This window comes from Erpetoichthys calabaricus, chromosome 2 (assembly GCF_900747795.2).
Source record: "Erpetoichthys calabaricus chromosome 2, fErpCal1.3, whole genome shotgun sequence".
Lineage (NCBI taxonomy): Eukaryota > Metazoa > Chordata > Cladistia > Polypteriformes > Polypteridae > Erpetoichthys > Erpetoichthys calabaricus.
Window position 1 is genome coordinate 109,251,842 of NC_041395.2, and position 23,308 is coordinate 109,275,149.

The following is a 23,308-nucleotide window of genomic DNA, read 5'->3' on the forward strand; positions in this document are numbered from 1 at the left end:
AACACCTTTCACATGTTTGTCAAGCTTCTCATCTATGGCTTCATCAAGTTACTTACCTCTCCACTGCAGAGATGAACTGGTTTTATGCACACTAAGAGAATCTTCCTGTTGCACAAGCAGCACTGCACCCTGAGATGAAACCAGCACTGAAGAGATGTGGGACCTTTTGATCATTCTATGCGTATAGGACTCTGAAGTGCAACCAGACAGAGGAGCAAATGGTAAGTTAAATATTCAAGGGGTCAAAGATTAATAGCCCAATTCATTAAGGCTACAAACTGGATTGATCATATTTTTAGGCGCCAAAGCGACAAAATAAAACAACTTTATTAGATTCTCCTTAGACCTCTAGCTTTAGCACATGAGCTTTACTTTATGCATTTAAGGTTTATAAGTTGGCATTTAAAAGGAGAATTATAACCCTGAAGGATGTTCAATATACAGTATGTTTGAAGTCTGAATTAGCGTAAACCATCCTAATTCAGGGTGTTCATAAAGTAAATCATTGCATTTTTTATGAGGTAGAAGTACATAATAAAACAAGAATAACTGTGCTAAATATTTGGAATATTAAAGTGTGTATAAATTTAAAAGTCTAAATAATCTTGATTGTAAATAGAAATTTGTCATTTTTCATGCTCTGATAGAGGTCTATGGAGGTGTAGGTCTTTAGTAAAGAATAACTATATAAAAAAATATCATTCATTGTCATGGAGCGTGAAATGTAAAATGATATCCCACATGCTTGTTTTAAATTTGTCATTTTTATCCTTTTGGGAGTGGCTTAGGACTAGGAGCACCACGAAAAATCACATATGAAAAAAAATGCTATATATTTGTGATCAGCAACCTAAAAAAAAAAAAAAAAACCACAAAAATTACTTATCCACACTCTTTCAATCCCCCAAGTTTTATAGTTTTATGAAAAGAAGACAATTTGACCCCTCATATCCCATTAGGTGTTCCCCAGAGTCATTTGACGTTGCATGCACAAATTCAAATCCTTAGGATCAGTTTTGTTGAAGATACTTATTTGGTTTACTCTAACATAAGGGTGTAATTTCCTGCACAACTGAGATCCAAAATGACTTTATTTTTGGGGTCTAGTACTCAAAAAGCATGGGGAAACCCTAAAAACCTTCAAGTCTTGCATACCTAGACATCAAAACAAGCTGAACAGTATACAATATCCTATGTGGGTTTTTTTCCCCCCATACTAGCAAGTCAGGAGGCACTGAACACAAACGGCCAAAAACTTCAATTCTTATGTAAGTCAATACATTACAAATGGGCGGACAGAGGAGGATTACCACTGCTCCAGCCAAGACTTTATCATAAGTATCCAGTGTGGCTTGTCCTGTTCAGCTAGTCAGAAAACATCAGTCTACATGGTGGCTGTGAACATCAGGACTGAACACTATCAACCAAACTAGTTAAAAAAAAAAAAAAAAAAAAAAAAACCAACACACTCCTTTATTCTAATGCCAATATCTCACCACATGTTTGAATTAATATGGCTCTGTGCTTGAATGTGTCCCGTGTTGGAGCTGCACACTATCCATGGCTGTTACCCGTCTTCTATCCAATGAAAGTGGGACTGGTTCACCAAAAAAACAAAAACAAAAACAAAAAAAAAAAAAAAAAAAAGTGCAGATGTACAGTATATCTAAGAGGTCTTACTTGGCTTCAGCCTACAGCTTTAAAAAGTGTGTACCTCAAGTGAAAATTGGTCCCCTCATGCTAATCTGCACTGTTCATGTGCTCTGAAGATTTATTAATTAATATTCACTTCCATTAATTTTACAGAGATGTTCAAACTTGAAGTTTAGTTCAGATATTTCTGTGCTCTCATACTTTAGAATGATTTGCGTTATTCTGAAGGTATGCAGCTAGTACGTGGTTCTTAATGTAGTGGAATTATGGATCCAGAATCCCAGGTTTCAAACCTGGTCCGATTGTGGGCTCTGGAGTATGCAAATTCTCTCCATTGTAAACTGGCTTTCCAATTGTAGGAGTATGCCATGTGATGTACTAGCGCCTCACTGAGTTTTTTGGCCTGTGAATGATGCAGTCATATAAGTGAACAATTTTTTTTTTTTTTTTTATATAAAATATATTTGTGTTGTAGGTGCAGGAAGGACAGACAGGCATCCTGGCTGAGATAAAGGAAAGGTTCATACCCAGCCAGGAGACCGTAATAGAAAGACCACACGAACGAGCTTACCAAGAGCAGGTCGTTCCCCAGACATGACCAGTGGCAGTGTTCCTTAGGGCTGAACCCAATTAGGACACCTGCAGGGCAACATGGGAATTGGAATCTGGAAACTCCACCCTGCCCCTCTTTACAGACTGCCGGAGGGCACTGCTGGGAGAGGACTGCCTTGGCTTCTGCATGACCCAGAAGTGCTCCAGAGGACTTGGGCAGGAGACCAGAAGCAGTCACCGGGGCAATTTTAAAAAGAGGCTGCTGCCTCTGATGACTCAGTCAGGAGGCAGTAGGCAATGCGCTCTTAGAGGTGGAAGGAGAACTGTATATGGTAAATTTTGCTGGTATTCATTTGAAGGTGTTACTTTTGTCAAATATCATTTATTTGAACCTGGAATTGTATTGGTTATTATGGTGCCAGGTTTGGGGCTCAGCGAACTCCCTTGTGGTTAGTGTTTTGTACAATAGGTTTTCACTACTAGTGTAGATAATGTGATGGTGTCATGTATTGTATTAAATTTAATTTAAAATGTATTAACCTGTATTTTCTGGCTTTAATTATATTTGTGTGTATAAATGTATCAAAGAGAAAAATTCCCAGCAACTATGCTTTCTGGCAAAGATCATAATCAGAAAAAGGACTACCTAATAAACTAGCCAATAAAAGATAACTTAAGTAGCTATCATTCTAAAGAAGCAATGTGTAATCTTTCTAAAAAACCATGTAAATTAGACATTTGGAAGCAATAGACAAAAAAAAAAAAAAAAAAATTTGTAAACCAAGCATTTTGATAAAATATTTCCAATGTAGTAAAGTGAATGGAGGTAAAAGGGACTTCCAATTTCAAAAGTAGCTTATACGGCACAAACACTGTACAGCAGCATAGCCACCAACTTTTTTTTTTTTTTTGTACTGAAAAAAAATTTCTTAAACACTTAGAATTATAGCTGTAATCTACAGTCTTAAATTGAAATGAAAAAATTAAGACAGTGCAGTTTGCCTTTACCATCCTTTGCTGATCCACTGTTACATATAATTTTAGACTAAATAATACAGCTTCATACCCCCTTTATTAGGAGAGAAAAGCTTGACCAGTAATTGCCAGAGATAAGAATGTGAGCCTGCCACAGCTCCGACTGTGCAGACATCTGGTTAGGCTTCATATACTGTATATTTATTGTTTTACTTGCTCAGTCAATTTTCTTGGATACAAGGGTGCACAGGGTGTTATGTATTCTTGGCACGTAATGAGCTGCAACATCACCAAAGGGAACCCAATATATAATTAAATACATTAATGTGTCTCAGGAGGGGTCTGAGGTTGAAACTACAAAAACACAACTCAAGAGGCAAAAGGAGGGAAATTCCAGATATTTTAACAAGACTTGCGTGTCCAGGGTTCTATAATGGCTTACCATATGAGTTGTGGCTGCAGTTTTTGGAACACTGGTTCCCCCTGATGGATGAACAAAGCATTGCCCTGCAGTGGAAGAAAAGCTGTAGAAAGACACAGAAGAGTAAAAAATGCATTTTGGATCCTGTCACAAACATTAGGATATGGAAAAAATCTTAATGCATAAATACAACCAACATGGTCTTCCCTTTTAATATTTTATATTTGACTGTCTTAGGCAGTCTTCCGTTTCTTGCTTAAAAGGAAGCAGCATGATGGGATTAATAAATTAATCTAACAAATGCGTTTAGGGATGTGGAGGTACAAAACCGGAGTACCTTGGCAGAAAAGCCATGCAGATACTTGAACCTACAGACTCTTCACATGGGCAGGCAACAGAACCAGCTTGCTAGATCCAGGAGGCATCAGTGGTAAATATTACTGTATGCCACTATGCTGTCATAATGTAGTTTAGTTTATTTCCAAGAACCTGGAGATATTTCATTTTGAGGCCTGGATGTGTGTGCAGTCAGCACTCAATCCATTTCATATTTTGCAAAGCTACAAATTGGAGTGAAGATACTTGGCACTTTAGAATTTTACCAGTGTGATGCAGAGAATGGAACACAGTAAGGACGATTTGCACAAAATAAACACAGGATAGGCTTTATTTAAAAAAACTGCTTACCTGTTGGTTCAAGGGAATTCCACTTGTGTGGTTAACAAAAGCAAACATCTTCATCTCTAGTCTCTTGTGGTGAGAAGGAAATTTGACCTTTTGGGCCATGTGCACTTCATGGAGCAGAGGCAGATAGTTCTCACCCAGAACAGGACAGCTTGAAATCGTACAAAGATAACAATCATAAATCAAAACAAGCAAACTTTTATAACCATGTTTATTTCGTACATGAATCAATCTTAATCTGCAATGGCCACAAAATACCATGTAGGCTGCAAGATTAAAAGTAGTAGATATTGAAAAATTAATATTTTACCATTTGAAGGCAATGTTGGACTGAAAATGTGATATTTGGGATTCTTCATTGTCTGACCTCATGAACATAAATAGCTCATTGGAAAATGGGAAGCTTCTTCCTTGGGTAAAAATTTTTGAAGCTGTGGATCATGAAAAGATCTGTTCAAACCTCTTTAGCCACTTTTATCATCATAGGGTCAGGAAGGTTCATGACCCTATCTTGGGAAAATAAAGTCAGGAACTAGTCCTGGATGGGATACGAGTCTGTTGCGAGACACTCATTTGTGGTCAGTCAATTTAGACACCACAATTAAAACAAAATCTTTGGGAAAGTAAGAGGAGACCCGAACAGAAGCGAAAAGCACCAATGGCATTTTGATGATGCCACACAGATGACAGGGCTGGAAAATGAACCCAGGTCTCTGCAGTTGTTTGGTAACTTCATGACACATAGGCACTTAAATGTTGAGGAGTTTGTACATACATTATACCTTGTTCCAAACAAATTTTTGACATTCACCATGGTCAATAGACAACTGATAGTTAATTGATGAAAGTGTAATGAATAGATGTTAAGTTACCAGGCAAGTAAGAAGGACTTTGGGGTTAAACATTTTCACTTTGATATTGTAGTGACATCTAGTGTTTGAAGAAAATTTTTTTTTTTTTTTTTTTTTTAATAGAAACAAAACAGTAAGCAAGCCTGGATTGATAGCACCAATATTATCCACTAAATTATAAGAAAATGTTTCTCCTGTGAAAGACAAAGATCTGGAGTCCTAAGGGGATTATATTCATATACAACGGAAGTAATCATACAAAAATACATTGTCATAGTCAATATCAAAACAGACATTGTCACGCTTGGGTCACAGATTTGCACAGAAACACAGGAGATTGCAGAGACAGGAACTTTATTCAAACACTTCAAACAAACAGGTCTTTCAAAAGTAAAACAAACTCCATGTGAAGACAGAGGCGACAGTTCTGTTTCTCAATTAAAAGAATACAAAAACATCTTCCTCATCATAGGGGTGTGTGTCAGGAGCGGGACCCCCAATAGGAGCAGAGGATGTCTGGAGGATGAGAGAGAGACAAAGCAAATAGCCAAAAAAAGGACAGGTGCTGTTCAGGCTGTTAAGTATGTGAAGTGCCACGCGAGAAGCTTATCATGCAACAGAGCAGCAGCACCAGTCCAGCAAGTAAAGGAACAAAGAGGAGGTAAACTGTATTTATTCCCATTGTATCAGTGTTTAAGAGGGGGTTTTTGGAGGAGCGTCCGTGTCTTTTAGGGGTGCGTTTAGGCCCCCTGTTCACAACATGCACAGCCCAGTGAAGACTTGGGAAGATAGAGTACATACAGACCAGTGCGGAGTTCCACAAAACAAGGAGGACAGAGGTGGAAATAAAGAGGACGTGTGACAAGAATACCACAAAAAGTGGGGAATTAACAAAAATGATTGACAATATGGCACAAGCTACTGGGCTACACAGCTGAAATGGAAATGTGACTGATGGATTAAAAAGCTGTCCTTATCTATGAAAATAAAACAGTCATCATAAAAAACAAATGAGATGCCATGCAGGGGGTATGCCAGACTGTGTAGAGGGGAAAAAAAATTAAATAAAAAGGAACAGTGTTCATTCTTCTGAGGCAAAGCACATGTGAAGAATCTGAGCCAACAAGTAACAGCATAGTGAGCGCAAGGTTTGCCTCACTCTTAACAGAACTGTGACATTACTTACTGAGTGGGTGTAGGATTGTGTGTGTGTGTGTAGTAAACAATTTGATTTAAAATAAAGATGTCTAACCATACACATTATGCAATTTACAACCTGAAGTTATAAAACTACAGACTTCTTACCAACTTGTACATTAGTATGCAATAGAAAAATAACCTGTGAGGAGAGGTTGAAACAAACTGATGGAAATGGATATCAAAATATGAATATGTATTTGAACAATAAATGTGACTTGTTTTGCTGCAGGCATGAAAACAAAAATGCAAATAAAATCAAAGCATAAAAAAAAAAAATGGTATAAAGTACTAACTGTCTTAATTACCATAAAAAAAGGGAAAAAAATGTTTCCTCCATATGCAGCTTATATTATAACTGAACACAGCACCGAGCTAAATATGTGACAGCAGTAATCAGACCACCTCTTAGACATTGACCAATGGTACCGGCTATTCTTGACAACCTAGCTTTTTAGGCTGTACAAAAGACTACCTTTTTAAAGTGGACTTACGGATTGCTATAAGCCAAAATGCTCTCTCGTACAGGGTCAAAGGAAGCCTGGCATTTTTAGGTGCAGGATGGAAATTAACTTTGGATGGACACAGACACACCCACTCTCCAGGACAGTTTTTTCATTGCAACACTTACAATGAGAGTCATCAAGAGTCAAAATAAGAAAAATGACAATTATAATTAAGTGTAAGTAGTTCTAGTGGTATCATTAGAAGAATATAGTATTAGAGTATACATCTTTTATTGAAAAAGCATAGTAATTGTTAACTGAAAAGTAAATCTGAAAGCTGTTACAATTTTGAAAGTCATTCCAAACAGCTTAGCACTCATCTATGAAGATTTCCACAAAACGGCATATTATAATAGAGGACTCTAAAACAATTGGACAGATGACAGACACTAAGATGTAAGACCATGAGGGGGCGACTGCCTGGTGGCTATGGGGACCACGGGAAAGGAGCTTGGAAGCTCAACCCTATAGGGGCCCGTGGTCACTGCCAGGGGGCACCCAAATGCCAGAGGAGCCCTGGCCCTCAGCACTTCCGCCATACCCGGAAGTGCTGCGGGGGAAAGACGACCTGGGACAACTGGAGTGCTTCCGGGTGCAGAGCCAGCACCATGTCTGGGTGGGTTTAAAAGGGGCTACCTCCCTCCATTTGATGGCTAGAGTCGGGAGGAAGAAGGCAAGAGCTTGGGAGGAGAGGAGGTGGACCTAGAGAGAATGGCATTAGTAAGAGGCCTGGACTTTGGGGGGTGAAAGTGGGTTGTGTGCGGTGTCACTTATATAAATGTTTAATAAACGTGTGTTGGTGTTTCAACCTATGGTGTCCGCCTTTCTGTGTCCGGGTCATCTTCCACTGATATAGATATAGAAAGGGATCAGAAAAAACAATACTCCGTAAAATCTAACTCAATCTCCACAACTCTCAATACTGATCTGGAGGGCTGGACTACCTAAAAAAGTCAGAGTGGTCCTTCAGTTGATTATACTCCATTTTATGGAGACAGGACACAACTAAACATGAACACTGAACATAAAAATACATATATTCAAAACACAAAACAGGACCAAAACAAATTACAAACAAGATAAAAATATTAAATAAAAACTTTTTTTTAATAAAGAGGCCTACATAAACACCCTAACCAAACCATATCATCCTTGGTTGCTACATCCCTGTCAATCACTGCACAAGACAACCAGAAAAGACCCAGAGATTTGGAAGAGTTTGAATAGACCACTGTCACAGCAACCACTTTCAACACCTTCCAATGGCACACAAAGGGGAGGACTCCAAATGCCCAGGATGGTGGGCATCAGCTCCGTGTCAGCAGCAGTATGAACCAGCATTCTCTAGTATATTCAAATGAGCAGCTTCAGCATCAGCCGAATCTCAAGTTGGTTAATCAGCTGGAGACGAAGAGTATAGATTAAAGAATGCTCCACATGGGGAGAGAGGTCATAAGTGGAGTCTTTCAGGGGTCTGTTTATGGACCATTACTTTTTACGATTTATATTAATGACATGGATTCTGGTATAGTTGGTAAACTTGGGGAAATTTGCAGAGGACTCAAAAAAAAAAAAAAAAAAAAAAAAAAATATGTATACAGATGACAGACACTGAGATGCAAGGAAAAAATTCATAAAGACCAGGACAGTATTCAGAACTTGGCGAACATTTGGATAATGCAGGTCAATGTAGAAAAGCGTAGCATGCAGGCAAACGGAATATTTATAAATATAAGATGGGGTGACACGGTCATATAGGAAGCAACTGCTATACATACTAAATCCATTTCAGAAATGTATAGAAGCAAATAAAGGCAAATAAAATGTTAGGTTACGTCATAAAAACTGTTGAATATAAAGTCAACGGACATTATGCTCAAACTGTATAAGGCATGAGTAAGACTGCATCTGGAGTATTGTGTGCAGTTTTGGACAATATAGTACAAGAGTAAGCAGCACTTGGAGCTGTGCAGAGAAGAGCATTCAAGTGCATCCCAGAGCTTAAGAGCATGTCCTACTCTACCAGGCTCAAAAAATTAAACCTGTTTAGTCTTGACCAAATGAGACTACAGGGTGACCTGATCCAAGTATTTAAAATTCTCAAAGGCATTGATAAAGCAGAACCAGCAACATTCTTTCAGCTAAAGAAATGGGGCATGTAGGACTGAAGCCAGAAAGCACATCTTTATGTAAAGATGAACTACGGAGACCTGAAGCAGAAACCTTGACAACCTTTTAGTATTTGGATGAGATTATTTGGACAGCTTAGCTAGAAGTTAAACAAACTGTTTTGATGGACTTCATCTCCTCTCATTTGTCAGATTCCTCATGTAGCCGCAGGAGGCGCTAGCCACAGTCTCACGATTACCATTCTAGTGTGGCTCACAGGAGTTATCCCGGCAAGGACAGCAACCTATCTAAATGAAAATAAAATGAATAAAAATCCATTGAGCTGGCCCTACCAAGTGCTGTATAGGGTTACAGTCGTCAATTTTAGTTCATCCCAACCACCAGCACCAGTCAATTCACACTTACTAAATTTTTTAGAGTTGTACTGAGAAATTAAACTCTGCATGGACAAAGACAGACATTTTCTGAATTCCAAACCAACTACATTTTATACTCACTAAAACAATGGTTCTCAGAAGTGTCTTGGGACAAAGACCACTTTGTCAAAGTCTAAACCTATGGGAGGACCAATTACTGCAACATCCCAAAGTAAACTTTGTACACAAACTCTAATAATGAGGAGGACTGAAAAGGTGGTGTTTATTGCAAAGCATCTCCTTAATTTAAGTGTTTGTACCACTCCAGCCATCATGCCTTTGGAAGGTGCTTTAAGACGGACAACAAATCCAGAATGAAAAAAATCTGGTCATACTTCCACTGCTCCTCAGTCTCATTCAGTTTTGCATGCCGATTCTTGTCCTGGTAGTCTAGGAGGTACTATGCAGGCCCCTTTGTTTTACCTGAAGGTCTCCACCTCTAAACTGATGCCTTCAAGGTTTGAGTGGCATACAATGTTCCTATTTGAATCTGCTGCCCAATTGGAGGAAAGTCTGTATTACAAAATTAAACATTCAGACCTTAATAGGTCTAAGTTGGAGTTCCAGAAGATCAATAATAAAAGCTTTGAAGATGGTGTTATATCACAAAGACAGTAGAAAATGAATACAGCAGAAGGATCATACAAAATCAACCACATGTAATTAAAGGATTGCTGTATCTAGGAATGACTTTTTTTTGATCCATCTCAAAACACCTCACAAAACCTTTTCCACTACGTGTTTCTTACATTGGAACTGGCTTTAGGAGGAGGAAGAGGAGGGGGAGAAAAACAAAAACCCACACAGACAGAATCAGAAGTAGTAGTATGGAAACTAAATTAGTTAGACAAAGAACTGTGTGGTCAGTGTCTTACTGTCATTTCATACGGCAGTAGCAGCAAGAAAGACTTAAGAAATAGGACAATGTCAGTTCACTGACCATTAGTGGCCCACAGTCCACTTTGAGAACCACTGCTCTAAAAGAACGGGAACTGGCAGTTTTTAAATCAAAATTGTGTAGTGTCTTTAATAGATTATATACATGGGAAGGTTTATATTAAAAAGCCACCACACCCCCCCCCCCCAACCAAGTTTAACAAATGAGATGGTTAACCAAAGCAGCTTGATGGATTGAACAAAGTTGCCCCAATGTCTCATATGGATGGCTGTCAAGGTAAAAGCTGTTAAGATTTCTCATTTCTACTACATAAATTAATTTGATGACCCTTTGTGAGAAGTACTTCCTGACTTGTATCTTCGTACGTGACTCACTATTTAAAACTGAATAAATTCTGCTGAACCCACTTCACTAAATGTTCAATATCCAGGTAGAAAGCCATGCTACATTCAAGTATTTTTGCAATCTCTTCAAACACCAAATGATATTAAAATGTACAAATGAGCACAAATTAAAATTACAGCATTTCTTCTATGAAAGTTTTAAAAGTATCCCAATGAAGAGGTCAATAACCGAGTACTCCTTAAAGTCCATGACATATTTCAGCTTGAGAATTAAAAAAAAAAAAACAGAACTTCATTTAGAACAAACATCATTCATTTACACCATTACTAAACAAGCAAAACCAAAGAGCAGGTAGCAAGTTAGTGTTGGTTTGTAGAGGCCACTACTTTTTAATTGCAAAGATGGCAGATGAACCCTTGTAAACATCCACCCATCCATCCATTTTCCAACCCGCTGAATCCGAACACAGGGTCACGGGGGTCTGCTGGAGCCAATCCCAGCCAACACAGGGCACAAGGCAGGAAACAATCCTGGGCAGGGTGCCAACCCACCGCAGGACACACACAAACACACCCACACACCAAGCACACACTAGGGCCAATTTAGAATCGCCAATCCACCTAACTTGCATGTCTTTGGACTGTGGGAGGAAACCGGAGCGCCCGGAGGAAACCCACGCAGACACGGGGAGAACATGCAAACTCCACGCAGGGAGGACCCGGGAATCGAACCCGGGTCCCCAGGTCTCTCAACTGCGAGGCAGCAGCGCTACCCACTGCGCCACCGTGCCGCCCCCTTGTAAACAGTTCTTTCTAATCAGTAACACAGATGAGAAAATTTAAGACGGCGCCATGAAACATTACTGTGAACTTGTCAAAAGGAAAACCACCAACCAGAGTTAAGCTAATGACTAAATCATAAGTTCTGTACACATCAGATAGGACATGTCAATCTTAAACTGTGCTATAATGGAGATGGAATTTAACTGTACTGCGAAATTCAGTATTGATAGAAATGAACAGATTAACTAGCTCGTCAAAAGTGTGCATGTGAATATAAGAAAATATGTAATTCAGTACCAAAACAAACAAAAAGGTGGTTTACTTTTCCTTAGGGTCATAGCTGCCAGACTAAGCCCCACTCTTTGTTTTTGCTATCAGCTGATATTAATTGTAGCACAAACAACCAACTAGCACAGGCCATTCTTGCACTTCAGGCCACTTTAGACTCTGGATTTAATCTTATGTGCATATTTTAATGATGTGAAAAAACAGGGGAGTATGTGACGAAAAACCCCATACATACAGGTGGGGGGGGGAAACCCCCCTCGTCTCCAAAATGACAAGACTAGAAAGTGTGCTGCAACAATGCTAACTACAGTAACAGTACAACTTTTGTTAATGTACACATTTCGAAATGAGACGTCAATAAATCGCAATATTAGAACCATCTTCATTTGCAGCAAAGTGACGGATCGTTGATCATAAAGAGCTGTAAATCAAGTAATAGGATGGACTCTCAGGATAACTCATCCTACACAGAGTAAGAAGTGAACCCGTTAATTATGCTTCCAATACCTTTAAGTTGGTATGAATACTTTGCATGTTTACCATTTTTGTTATGGCATAAATCGGTTCTAACGTTTGAGCTATTATAGAGAAGGGTTAGTTAAAGGTGAATAGGACACAATCAGATGACACATATGACAAACATTTAACATGTTTAGGATGAAGCTGTTGTATCAACAAGTGAAGCAGGACTCGAGTGTTAGTTTAGGAAGTGTAAAGAAAAGCCAAGCAAAATGACACCTTTTATTGGCTAACTAATTAGGAAGTGTAATAAAATTTTGCATCATTTGTGCTACATAAAATTTCTTGTACCGCCATCACTAGAAGTTATTCTTTCCACAATGCACATATAAATCTCATTTACTCTTCAGCCTGTTTTTCCTTAAGTCTGCTTAGCTACTAGAGCAAGCATTTAAAACAGAGCTTACAATGAAATGACACCAATATCAGCTTTAAGTTTTTTTCCCCACCAATATAAGTTTGTGGTTTCAGTGTTTAGATCTTTGTCAGACGTTTCTATGGTATAGTGAAGTATAATTACAAAGCATTTAATAAAGTTTCAAAGGCTTTTATTGACAGTTACATTAAGTTTATGCAAACAGTCAATATTTGTAGTGCTGGTCCTTTTTCAAGGCCGCTGCAATTCACCCTGGCATGCTGTCAATCAACTTCTCTGCCAAATCCTCATTGATAGCATTGATTGTTCAAGAATGGGCTGCTTGGAGTTTGTCAGAATTTGTGGGTTTTTATTTGTCCACCCACCTTTTGAGGATTGACCACAAATTCTCAATGGGATTAAGGTCTGGTAAGTTTCCTGAACCACTTAGTTATCACTTTTGCCTTATGCCCCATCATGCTGAAAAAGGCATTGTTCATCACCAAACTATTCTTGGATGGTTGGGAGAAGTTACTCTCGGAGGATGTTTTGGTACCGTTCTTTATTCATGGCTGCATTCTTAGGCAAAATTATAAGTAAGCCCACTCCCTTGGCGGAGAAGCAACCCCACACATGAATAGTCTCAGGATGCTTTACTGTTGGCATAACAGGTCTGATGGTAGCGCTCCCCTTTTCTTCTGATCTTTTTTCCCCAGATGCCCCAAACAATCGGAAAGGGGATGCATCAGAGTAAATTACTTTACCCCAGTCCTCAGCAGGCCAATCTCTGTACCTTTTGCAGAATATCAGTCTGTCCCACATTTTCTTGGAGAGAAGTGGCTTCTTTGTTGCCCTTCTTGACACCAGGCCATCCTCCAAAATTCTTCGCCCCTCTGTGCGTGCAGATGTGCTCACACCTGCCTGTTATTCCGAAGAAAGTTCTGCACTGGTGGTGCCCTGATCCCATAGCTGAATCAATTTTAGGAGATGGTTCTGGCACTTGCTAGACTGAGTGCCCTGAAGCCTTCTTCACAACAGGAGTGGAAATGGGTTTTTTGGGGATTAAAGTTTTCATGGTAAAGAGGGACTTTGCAATTAATCTTCATAACATTCTGGAGTATATGCAAATTGCCATCAATCGATTATATGATTAACATGTTAGGACTGCAGGAAGGCAAGTAGGATGAGAAGAATATAAAGAGATGCTAACTAAATGCAATAGATTTAGTCAAAAGCCTGAGACATGTACAAAGACTTGAATGAGGAGAAATTCCACAATAAAACTGAAAAGTTCTCATCTGCTTCTTAAAGCTGTAGGTTGGAAAATGACACTATGGCCACTTTGATCAAGATACCATTTGTGTTTCGACTCTCCATGAATGGGATATACAGTATTAGAATCACCAACACTTTTTTTTTTTTTTTTTTAAATATACTGTTGTATTGATTTTAAAAATATAGCCAAGACAGTGTTTCTAGTGGCTACTGCAGCTTCAAATTGCAATTTTGATTTTCCATTTTCAGCAGCCATTTCTTCAGTGTCCTAATATTAAATTCCTTTAGCTTATTCAGAGTTCTGGGTTGAAAAACTGGTCAAAATGAGACTGCTTTCTCAAGAAGCATAGCAATCTATTGTTTTTTGCAGAATGAAGCCTATTCCGTGGGGCAGATTGCCAAGAAACTAAGGATTTTGTACAAAGGTGTCTATTACTGTCTTGACAAAAAGGGGCAAGCCGGATGGAACCAGGATAGAAAAAGGTGAAGGCCCAGATACAGGCTGCATACGAGAACAAGGGTATCAGAGCATGTAGTTTGAGAAACAAATGTCTTACAGATCCTCCGTTGGATTCTTCCTTACCTACACGGCCAATACCAGTGTCATCTGCAACCGATAAAACAGGACCATGCGGACCATAAGCCACTTTTTCCAGTCATCTTATGTTCAATGTCAGTTTTGGCCATTTCTCTTTTTAATTGGACAGCTTCAGATATAGCTTTTTCTTGGAAATCTCCAAGGCCAGCATTGTATTTTCTCTATTGCAGGTGACACCCCAGCCTCCCACCACACCCCAAAAATCATAAATGCATACTGCATGGTTTGTAGTTTTACATTTGTAAATATGATGCTCTGAATACTTAAATATATTCAAGGGAAACTCAAATTTTAGTTTTATACAAAATTATCAAATATAAGTTATAAAATAAAAGTATGAAAATGTGTTATGAAGGTTAAAAAAGGTACCTATTTTCAAGAAGAGGCCACCAAACCTCATATGCTGGATTTGGATCAGAGGTCACCCAGCAGCTGTCCAAAACTAGCTCCACATTAGGGTCTTCATGATGGACGAGACGGACCTCAAATAAAAGTGGTTCTTGAAGAAATCGGGTAAGAGGAAACTCTGCCGTATTAAACCAGGAAGTATATGACCTGTCTAAAATTGAAAATATTGTCATACGATACCAAAAGAGCAAACAGAGTGTAGCTGAAAATAAAATACAGTTCAGATGGAGCATCACAGGTTGAGTGGTACTTTCTTGGATCCAGCGTGACTGAAATGAAAGTACATACATCTTGCTGTATTATAGTAAAAATGTATTGGATAATCTTGTGATTGAACTACTGTGTCAAATTGCTCCTTTGTGCTTTAAGCTAAGCAGCACTGAGCTCCAGTGTCTCTTTCCACACATCCAATTCCTAAACTAGTGACTGCGTCATACTATGAACAGATCCCCTACCTACTTTAGTGGTTGACACAAACAGGGAAAAGATGGGTAATACTTATCACTCAACATTCAGTAGTAGTAGTTCTAAGCTAGGCTAGTCTCAGCATTCTTGGAACTGTGACCTTATCAATAGTTTCATGCAGTACAAAAGGGTCACCATTGCAGAGAAACAGACCAGTGGCCCAATATGGAGGACTGACTCTAGCTGGTCTCACACTGGAGAGAAATAGTAGTGCTGCAAGAGGCATTTAAAATAAATAAATAAATAAATAAAAAAAACCCACCACACACACACAAAACACATTTTTTCATTTAATGATCATAATCTTAAATAGTACTGTACATCCTAATTAAACTTTCCAGATCCATACAAGGCTGGTAATACTGAACAAAGTAGTAACCCACAGACTTGTGTACTTTCATTTTGAGAGATTTAATACTTTATACTGATGGTATTTCTATAAAATGAACGGCAAGTACTTTCTCCCCCCCCCCCCCCCCCAGTTATCTAGTGTGTACAAGGGGATATTCAATACAACTACAGTACTTCTAATTCCAGGTGCTGTGCAAGCACCAACTTTTTACAGAAGCTCTGTATTTGTTTTTTTCTGAACTTATTTACTAGTTAATAGTCTTATTTAAAATTAGAATTGATCTGGCTTGTCACTGACTGTAGCCATTAGAAATTAGATAGATGGATTCTAAATACTGCACCACTGATTAACCGCAATCATGTGAAATCCAGGCGCCAGCTTGGATGCAGACATGAGAAAGGACCCAAAGGTTGCATTATGCCTGTAACACCTGAAACCGTAAAAGACCCTTAGAAAATGAAGCAGGGTATATTAAATACTCCTGTAATCTGCTACTTGCATTGCAATCATGAGCACCTAAGCAGCTCAGTTACAGGAGAGGGAGACATGTTGGTGCAAGAGTAAAACTAAGGCAAAAAAGGTTTGAGAACTGGTGTACTATGTACTGTAATGGTACATGTTCAATCTCTGTCAAATAAGATTAACTGTCTGCACTTATAACAGGTCAAGGAGCATACAAGTACAGTGGCTTTGTGTGCTTTACATAGAACTGGCTGAAAACTCGATATACTGATTTTAATGCTGGACATTTCATCTTATTTCAAGAAGTCAGAGACCCGTTACACTGTGGGTGGTGAAAAGAAAAGAGGTGGACTGGTCCTCTATGTGAGAGGACTGGTGTAAAAGGAAGCATATTACAGTTAAAACTACAGTTTGTAATTCAGACATCGAGATCCTGGCTGTAGGGATTGGTCCACATTATTTGCCTTGGGAACCAAATTACATGATCCTCATTGTTTATTTTCTTCCCTCCACAAAATGGTGACAGAATGAATAATTTCTGTTGCTAGGTCTCCAAAACTCACTTCAACCCTGCAGTTATAATACGTGGGGACTATAACCATGCGACTTTGGAATGAACAATGAGAAATTTCTCAGTTTATGTCCAGTTCCACTTGAGAACAACAAGTTGGACCTGCTGTATTCAAATGTTAATGATGCCTTTAAGCAAATCCATCCATAATCCGATTAATCTTATTCCTGAAATGCAGAAATAACTCTGAATGACTGCTTCCAAATGACAGACTAGGAAGCGATTTGCAAGTCACATGGGGACAATATTGAGGCATTCAGTCACTGCATCACAGACTATTAACTTTTGAGTTGACAAAGTGGTATCTACAAAGACAGTATGTTTTTCAAACAAGCATCTCTAGATTACCAACGAGCTAAAAGGTCTCCTGAATGAGAAAGAGCATGCTTTCAAATCTAGTGATAAAGAGTCTCTGAAGGACGTAAAAGCGTGAGTGAAGGAAAGGAAGCTTGCAAAGCTAAAATAGAAAACAAAATGTCACTCAGAAAAACATGAAGGATGTCTGGAATGGACTGGGCATAATTACTGGACTCAGGTAATCCAGGGCTCATGTGCTAGTTTTGTCTACATCCCCCTTCTACCTGAAACAATTTTTTAAAATAAATACTGCCACCTTCCACCAGTGACCTGTCAGCCCACACCATCCCTACTACATCAACTCCTGCTATGTCAACTGGAATGGCCAGTAACAAGTCCAGTATCATTGTGGACTGTCCATAACTTAAGACCAAGTAAGGAAACAAATGAAGCTACACAAAGGAATAGCTACATGAACCGATGGATTCAGTCCTCTAGGTCTGTGCTGACCAACATTGTGGTGTCCTCTGTCCCCTGCTCAGTCTGTCCCTACAGGTTCAGGAAGTGCCACTGCTGTGGAAGATATCCTGCATTGTTGCTGTTCCAAAGAAGGAAGATGCCTCATCTAATGACTACAGACCAGTGTCACTTGCATCTCACATTATGAAGACCTTTGAGAGACCAGTCCAGGATTATAGAAGTCCTCTTGTGGTGGACCACCTGGACCCACTGCAGATGGCCTAGGATGCAATTATCTATCTTCTCCACAAGGTTTATTCTCACCTGGACAAAGCACTGTGAGGATTATGTTTTGATTTCTCCAGTGCCTTCAGTACCATCCAGCCATCCATACTATGGAGTAAGCTCAGAAATATGCAGGTGGATGAGCCTTTGGTGTCCTGGATAATGGACTGTCGTGGGGACTGCTGTTTACAAGACTCAAGGAGTGAGTTTCTGATATAGATGTGAGCAACACTGGAGCACCCCAAGAGACAGTCCAGTCTCCTGTTTTCTTCACACCACAGACTATAAATATATCCGGTTATGTTATTTGCAGAAATTCTCAGATGATTTCTGCACTTCTACTGTCTCATCCCCTTATCAATACTCCCCATTAGTCCGGTGGAAAAGTGTTTCTTGGTGCACAAATAATTGTCTGCACCTTAATATTAGTAAAACTAAGGAATTGGTGATTGACTTTTGCCACACCCAAGAATCAATCTGTCCAGTTACTATTCAAGGGATGGATGTAGAGGTGGTCCACATTAAAATGACCGGTTGGACTGGTCTCTGAACACAAAGGAACTATATACGAAAGGGCAAAGCAGGCTTTTTTTCCTTAGGAGACTGCATTCCTTTATTGCAGGAAAGCAACATCCTTCACATCTTCTGTAACTTTGCAATGGCCAGTGCTCAGCTGGTAACATCACTTCAACAGAACCCCACCAAATCAAAACAAATTAAAAGGGCAGGCTGAGTTATAGGGCACACTCTGGATGCCCAGGAAATAGTAACGAAGGAAAAAAATAAACAAAACAAAGTGCCATTATGAATAATGTTGCACATCCTCTCTCTGACACTACCATTGAGTACCTTCAGGCAATTAATTATTCAGCAGCAGTGTGTCAAGAAACACGATTGGGGCTTCTTTTTATCAACAGCAATAAATCTGCATAATGCCTCACTGTGACAGCCAAGTCAGAACTTTAATTTCCTTGCTTTATAGTCATTCTGGGGTGTGTGTGGGTGTGTGTATTTACTTGTCTACTTATTTAAAAAGCTTCTGCAAAAAGCCAATTTGTCCCCTGGGGAAATTAAGTTATCTATTTCAATGGATTGAGTTAATTTAAATTAGCTCATGTTGGTGATCACCAGCATACATTAGGTTATTGGAAGCAAGACTAATTTCTCACTTTTTCCAAAAGGTCTTATTTGGTAGATAATAGTTGACTCTTAAAACACTAATAATCCTTTTACCTTTTTGTTATTGTTAAGTATGAGGCTTTTTTTTTTTTTTTTTTTTAAATAGGCAATAATTATTATTGCTCATTTTGCAGTACAACATGAATTAAGAGAGAAATCCAAATGCTTTGAGGGATGATCCATCAAACTAGATTAATACATAATGTGTAAAAGTTACAAATAAGTTAAGATGGGACAAGGACCAGCGCGATCAATAGGGTGATTAAGGTGCAGTGACTAGACAAAGCAGGCATTTGCCTGGGGACCTGAACTTGAAGGGCTCCCACATATAAGGCTCCTGCTTACATAGGTGGTCATTGCAACAACAAATTGCTGGAAAACCCTCTTGATGCATTGTATTGACACTACAGTGACAGTCGGGAACACTCTCCATCTCCACTGGGGGGGGAATTGTTTGCGATTAATGTTTAACCTTACTAAAAGTAGCAATTTCACAAATCATGGAAAAAGTTTACATGGCTGGAAGCAAAAAGCAGGGAAACAGAAAAAGGGGGAAAAATAAAGTGGAATGCATGACAGTGGAAAGTAGTAGAGAATATGTAATGTTGGTTCAGTCAAGCATGAACATATAGGAGCATCTCACATCCTCTCAATGATGAACTCATCTTGAGTGAAAAAGTAATCAAATCAGTCATTTAAAAACTACAACTGGAACAAAAGTCAACATCTGCATAGGAAAAAGAAACCAAGGGTCTCATAGCAAAACGACCTAAACTCCAAAACTGAAACACACCTGGACAATGATGTACTCAACATGAAGCACACATTTGATTTGTTCTCTGCCTGTTTAACATTAACATAAACATGCCCTCTGTTCAAGTAATGTGCCCTGCACTGTATACAACTTCAGATTTCCTATGAAAACGTACAGACAACTTCACCTGCCAAAAACACAGTTAACTTAGTTGGTTGGGAAAGTACACACTTTAGAAGACTGTTTTACGAAAAAGCCATCAGGCAAACCAAAAATTGTACTGACTCCTATGGTTTAGGCATTTCATCCATTATGAATTCTCCATTTTACATTCCAAACTCAGCAACACCAATTCAGCTACAGGGTAAGTGGGTAATAGTGACACAAAACTCAAACTTTAGTCTCTAGGCACTCCGGTCACCAATTTGAAACAAGAAGAGATTTTCAGCATCAAGTCTGTCATGGTTGAGAACAAAGTGCTCATAATCAGTGACTTAATATTGTACGGTGTACTTTTAGCAGCCTTTAATTTCTATTATATCTGCTTATTTTTTAAATATGATATAATGCAATTTACATTTTGCTTTCAATTTTTTAAATTTACTTGGTTCAAGTTTTTCTATACAAACATTTATTGTGTGGTTTTATTGAAAAACTTGTTTGACAAAATGAAAATGAAAGGATTTCAGTTTATTAAACCCACCCTGTTGATCTTAATTTATACTTTGCACTAAATGGGGGGTACATTTTACCATGATGGGATTGGATTTTAGCACTGCATACACTTATTTATTCCGTGAATTCAATGAAATTACTGCATTTTCCTTCTGCTAACCTACACCAGTATAAATGGCACCCTTGCTCAGGTTGTCAGTTTTTCCTTAGGTTTTAAAGTTTTCAGTTAGTTAGCTGACCCTATGGGATTGTTAAAGATTTTGTATAAATCTCAAGCCATTGTGAGAAAGTCTCATGTGCATTGAGAAAAAAAATATAATGGATATATCTGTTAATAAAACGTTTTGCAGAAATTTCAGATTTTAAATTCCATTTTGTACTTTCATGCAAGATCAATTTCATGGAATTCAAGGTCAAATCTGTTCAAGTAATCATTTTAAAAATTAGGTGCGAGAACACAACAAGAAGAACTGTGGGTGCAGACAATAGACCGCTAAACGTGGCATATTGTGCATGTATTAAAAGAGACTTATGGTCTTAATCAATATAAAACAATTCCTAGCAGGTCAGATAAATTGTATTTCAGCCAAGGTATTACCAAGAGTTGAACCCATAGTTCAATATGCAACTTAACTTGCAAATCTAGCCACATGAACTGCAGTCAAGAGGAAGAAGGTCTCACCATTTCTTGATCCCATTAATTTAACACACAAAGTGAAAGAAACATTAAGCAAGGGGAGACATGGTTTTCAAAATTTAAAATTATCAAGTGCTTCTTTAGTACTTCACACTTAATTTAAAATCTGGATAAATCTAGATGGACAAATTCTAGTCAGAAACCATACAGTTATTTAGTTAAAATCATGTTACAAGATATGCGAAGTAATCGGTTACCACCATGTGTTTTTCCAACCCCCACCTTCCACCATCTTATCCAGCTCAAGCCCAAAGGTGAAAATTGTGGACAAATTGCCAGTGCATTTTGCCACTCCTTAGTATCACTTTTTAAAATTTTCCCCCTCAAAAAAGAAAGCAAAGTATTGCATTTTTTGGCTTGAAAAACAACATTAAATCTCATCTTTCTACTGTAAAACATGTAAAAACGCTAAAAACTACAAAGTCTAAAATGTTTAAGGATTAAAACGGTGAATAATATGAACAGCACACTGCACATATGTGAGTAAAGGGTGCATCACTTTTGGATTCACCAGAATCATTGTTTCATTGTCTGAACACAGATTTGCCTCATCATCACTGCTGAGGAGAGGTGCTTATGAGATGCCATTGAGGCTAGGAGAAGAGACATCTACACCATTGCCCGGTTAACACTCTGGCCCAATGCTTACGCAAAATATGCCTATACTGTTGTCTGAGTAATGCTTGCCACCAATGCTTTTAGCACTGTTTTTACAGCCAGTGTGATGCTTGGGTCTAATGCTAAGGAGGTTAATATGCTATTTTAAATGGTTGTCTAAATGCACACATCTTTTGGGGCAAGCATTGCATTTTGGGAGGGGAGCCCTGAATACAGTTTACAGATGCAAATGTTTCTGGCCCTGGTGCTCCTCGACTTTTCTTTCTGCACCAGACTGGTTTTCTCTCAGTCATTGTGCATTTATTCAACACTGATGAATCAATCTTCATTTCACAAATATCAAGCCAAATTTTAAATCTGAAAGGCTACAATATTACTGTTATGTATACAAACACTTATGAATTCACTCAGATACATGCCAGCTCTTCTTCCCCTGTGCATTGTTCACTGGACATGCATGGTGTGCATATCTAGTTGGTTATATTAGATTATTAAATATCTATGCCAAAACATTAGTTTTGCTCCTTCTGACAGTCTCACTTGAGATTAGACAATTTTTATTTTACTTGTTAACTTTACTTATGTCTAAGGAGTCTCTTGAAAAGGCCAGACTGACCATAAGTGAACAATGATACAACTTGATTTCCCAATGCAATTTTCCTCCTGCCACAAGTTACAGGTTTAACTATTCTTTGTTCTGCAATGAAGAATTTTGTGCTAAACGGTTTGGGGTTTTTCAGCTCTTTCAGCTTCAAATGGGCACCAGACAAGGCTGTCCTCTATCCACCTTGATCTCCTCACAATCACTCTTCAAAATATTGACTTAAGCATCCCTGTTTCAGCTTATGGATTCCATCATAAAATTTAATACCCTCTGAATAGTTTTTTTTTTCTTGGTAATGTTCCTGTTCTCCCTACCTTATAAAAAAGGTAGCTTAGTTCTTTTGAGATTGTTTGGCTACAAAATTAAATTGGCTGAAATCTGCTTTCCTTCCATTAAATTCCCTAAAACCATCAGACTAGTTTTTCTGCTATGCATTCCTTTGGCTATTTGTTTAAATATGTGGATATCAACATCTCTCCTTTTCTGCAGCACATTAACATCTAATTACTGTTGTACCTTTAAGGGTACCAAGGGATTCATTTTCTAATAGTCCACTTCTTCAGTTTTGTTCCAAATTGGCAATTATCAAAATCAATATAGTCCTGCAGTTTGTTAGTATCATGTTCCACTTTCTCCATCCCATAAAAACCCAGATGAGGATTTTAAGTTTAAATCTGCACATTTATAAACTTGTCCCTCAAGAAAATTTAATGCTACAGACTAGTTTTATATCTGGCGTGTATGATGCTATGCAGGTTGAAATTCAAAAGGAAAAAAAAAACAAAAATGAACAACTCAAACTTGTTTCCCAACCAGCACAAGTGTAGCAGATCAAAGCCAGATACTCATTTTTAAATTGGAATAAAGTAAAGCACAAATTAGCACACTACTTCCTTTTGAAAATTGAATAGGGGCTTAAATGAGATGTCTGAAAAATGGTTAATTACAGGGACATTCTACATCTACAGGAACTATGAAATAGAAAAAAAAAAAAAAAAAAAGTGCAGTGTTTAGGAAAGTGGGGGAAAAATACTATT

General features: G+C 38.4%; 1 protein-coding gene across 1 annotated transcript in view; it reads right to left on the minus strand.

Annotated features, from left to right (window-relative positions):
- The window catches only part of LOC114646245 (zona pellucida sperm-binding protein 4-like), a 46,886-nt gene that overhangs the window by 2,488 nt on the left and 21,090 nt on the right, over positions 1 to 23,308 (minus strand). The window contains exons 7-10 of the mRNA XM_028794345.2: positions 14,815 to 15,004; positions 4,289 to 4,436; positions 3,623 to 3,704; positions 57 to 191 (exon numbers count right to left, since the gene is read on the minus strand). Of these exons, the coding sequence (XP_028650178.1) occupies positions 57 to 191; positions 3,623 to 3,704; positions 4,289 to 4,436; positions 14,815 to 15,004 (555 nt within the window). The remainder of the gene's footprint in view (positions 1 to 56; positions 192 to 3,622; positions 3,705 to 4,288; positions 4,437 to 14,814; positions 15,005 to 23,308) is intronic.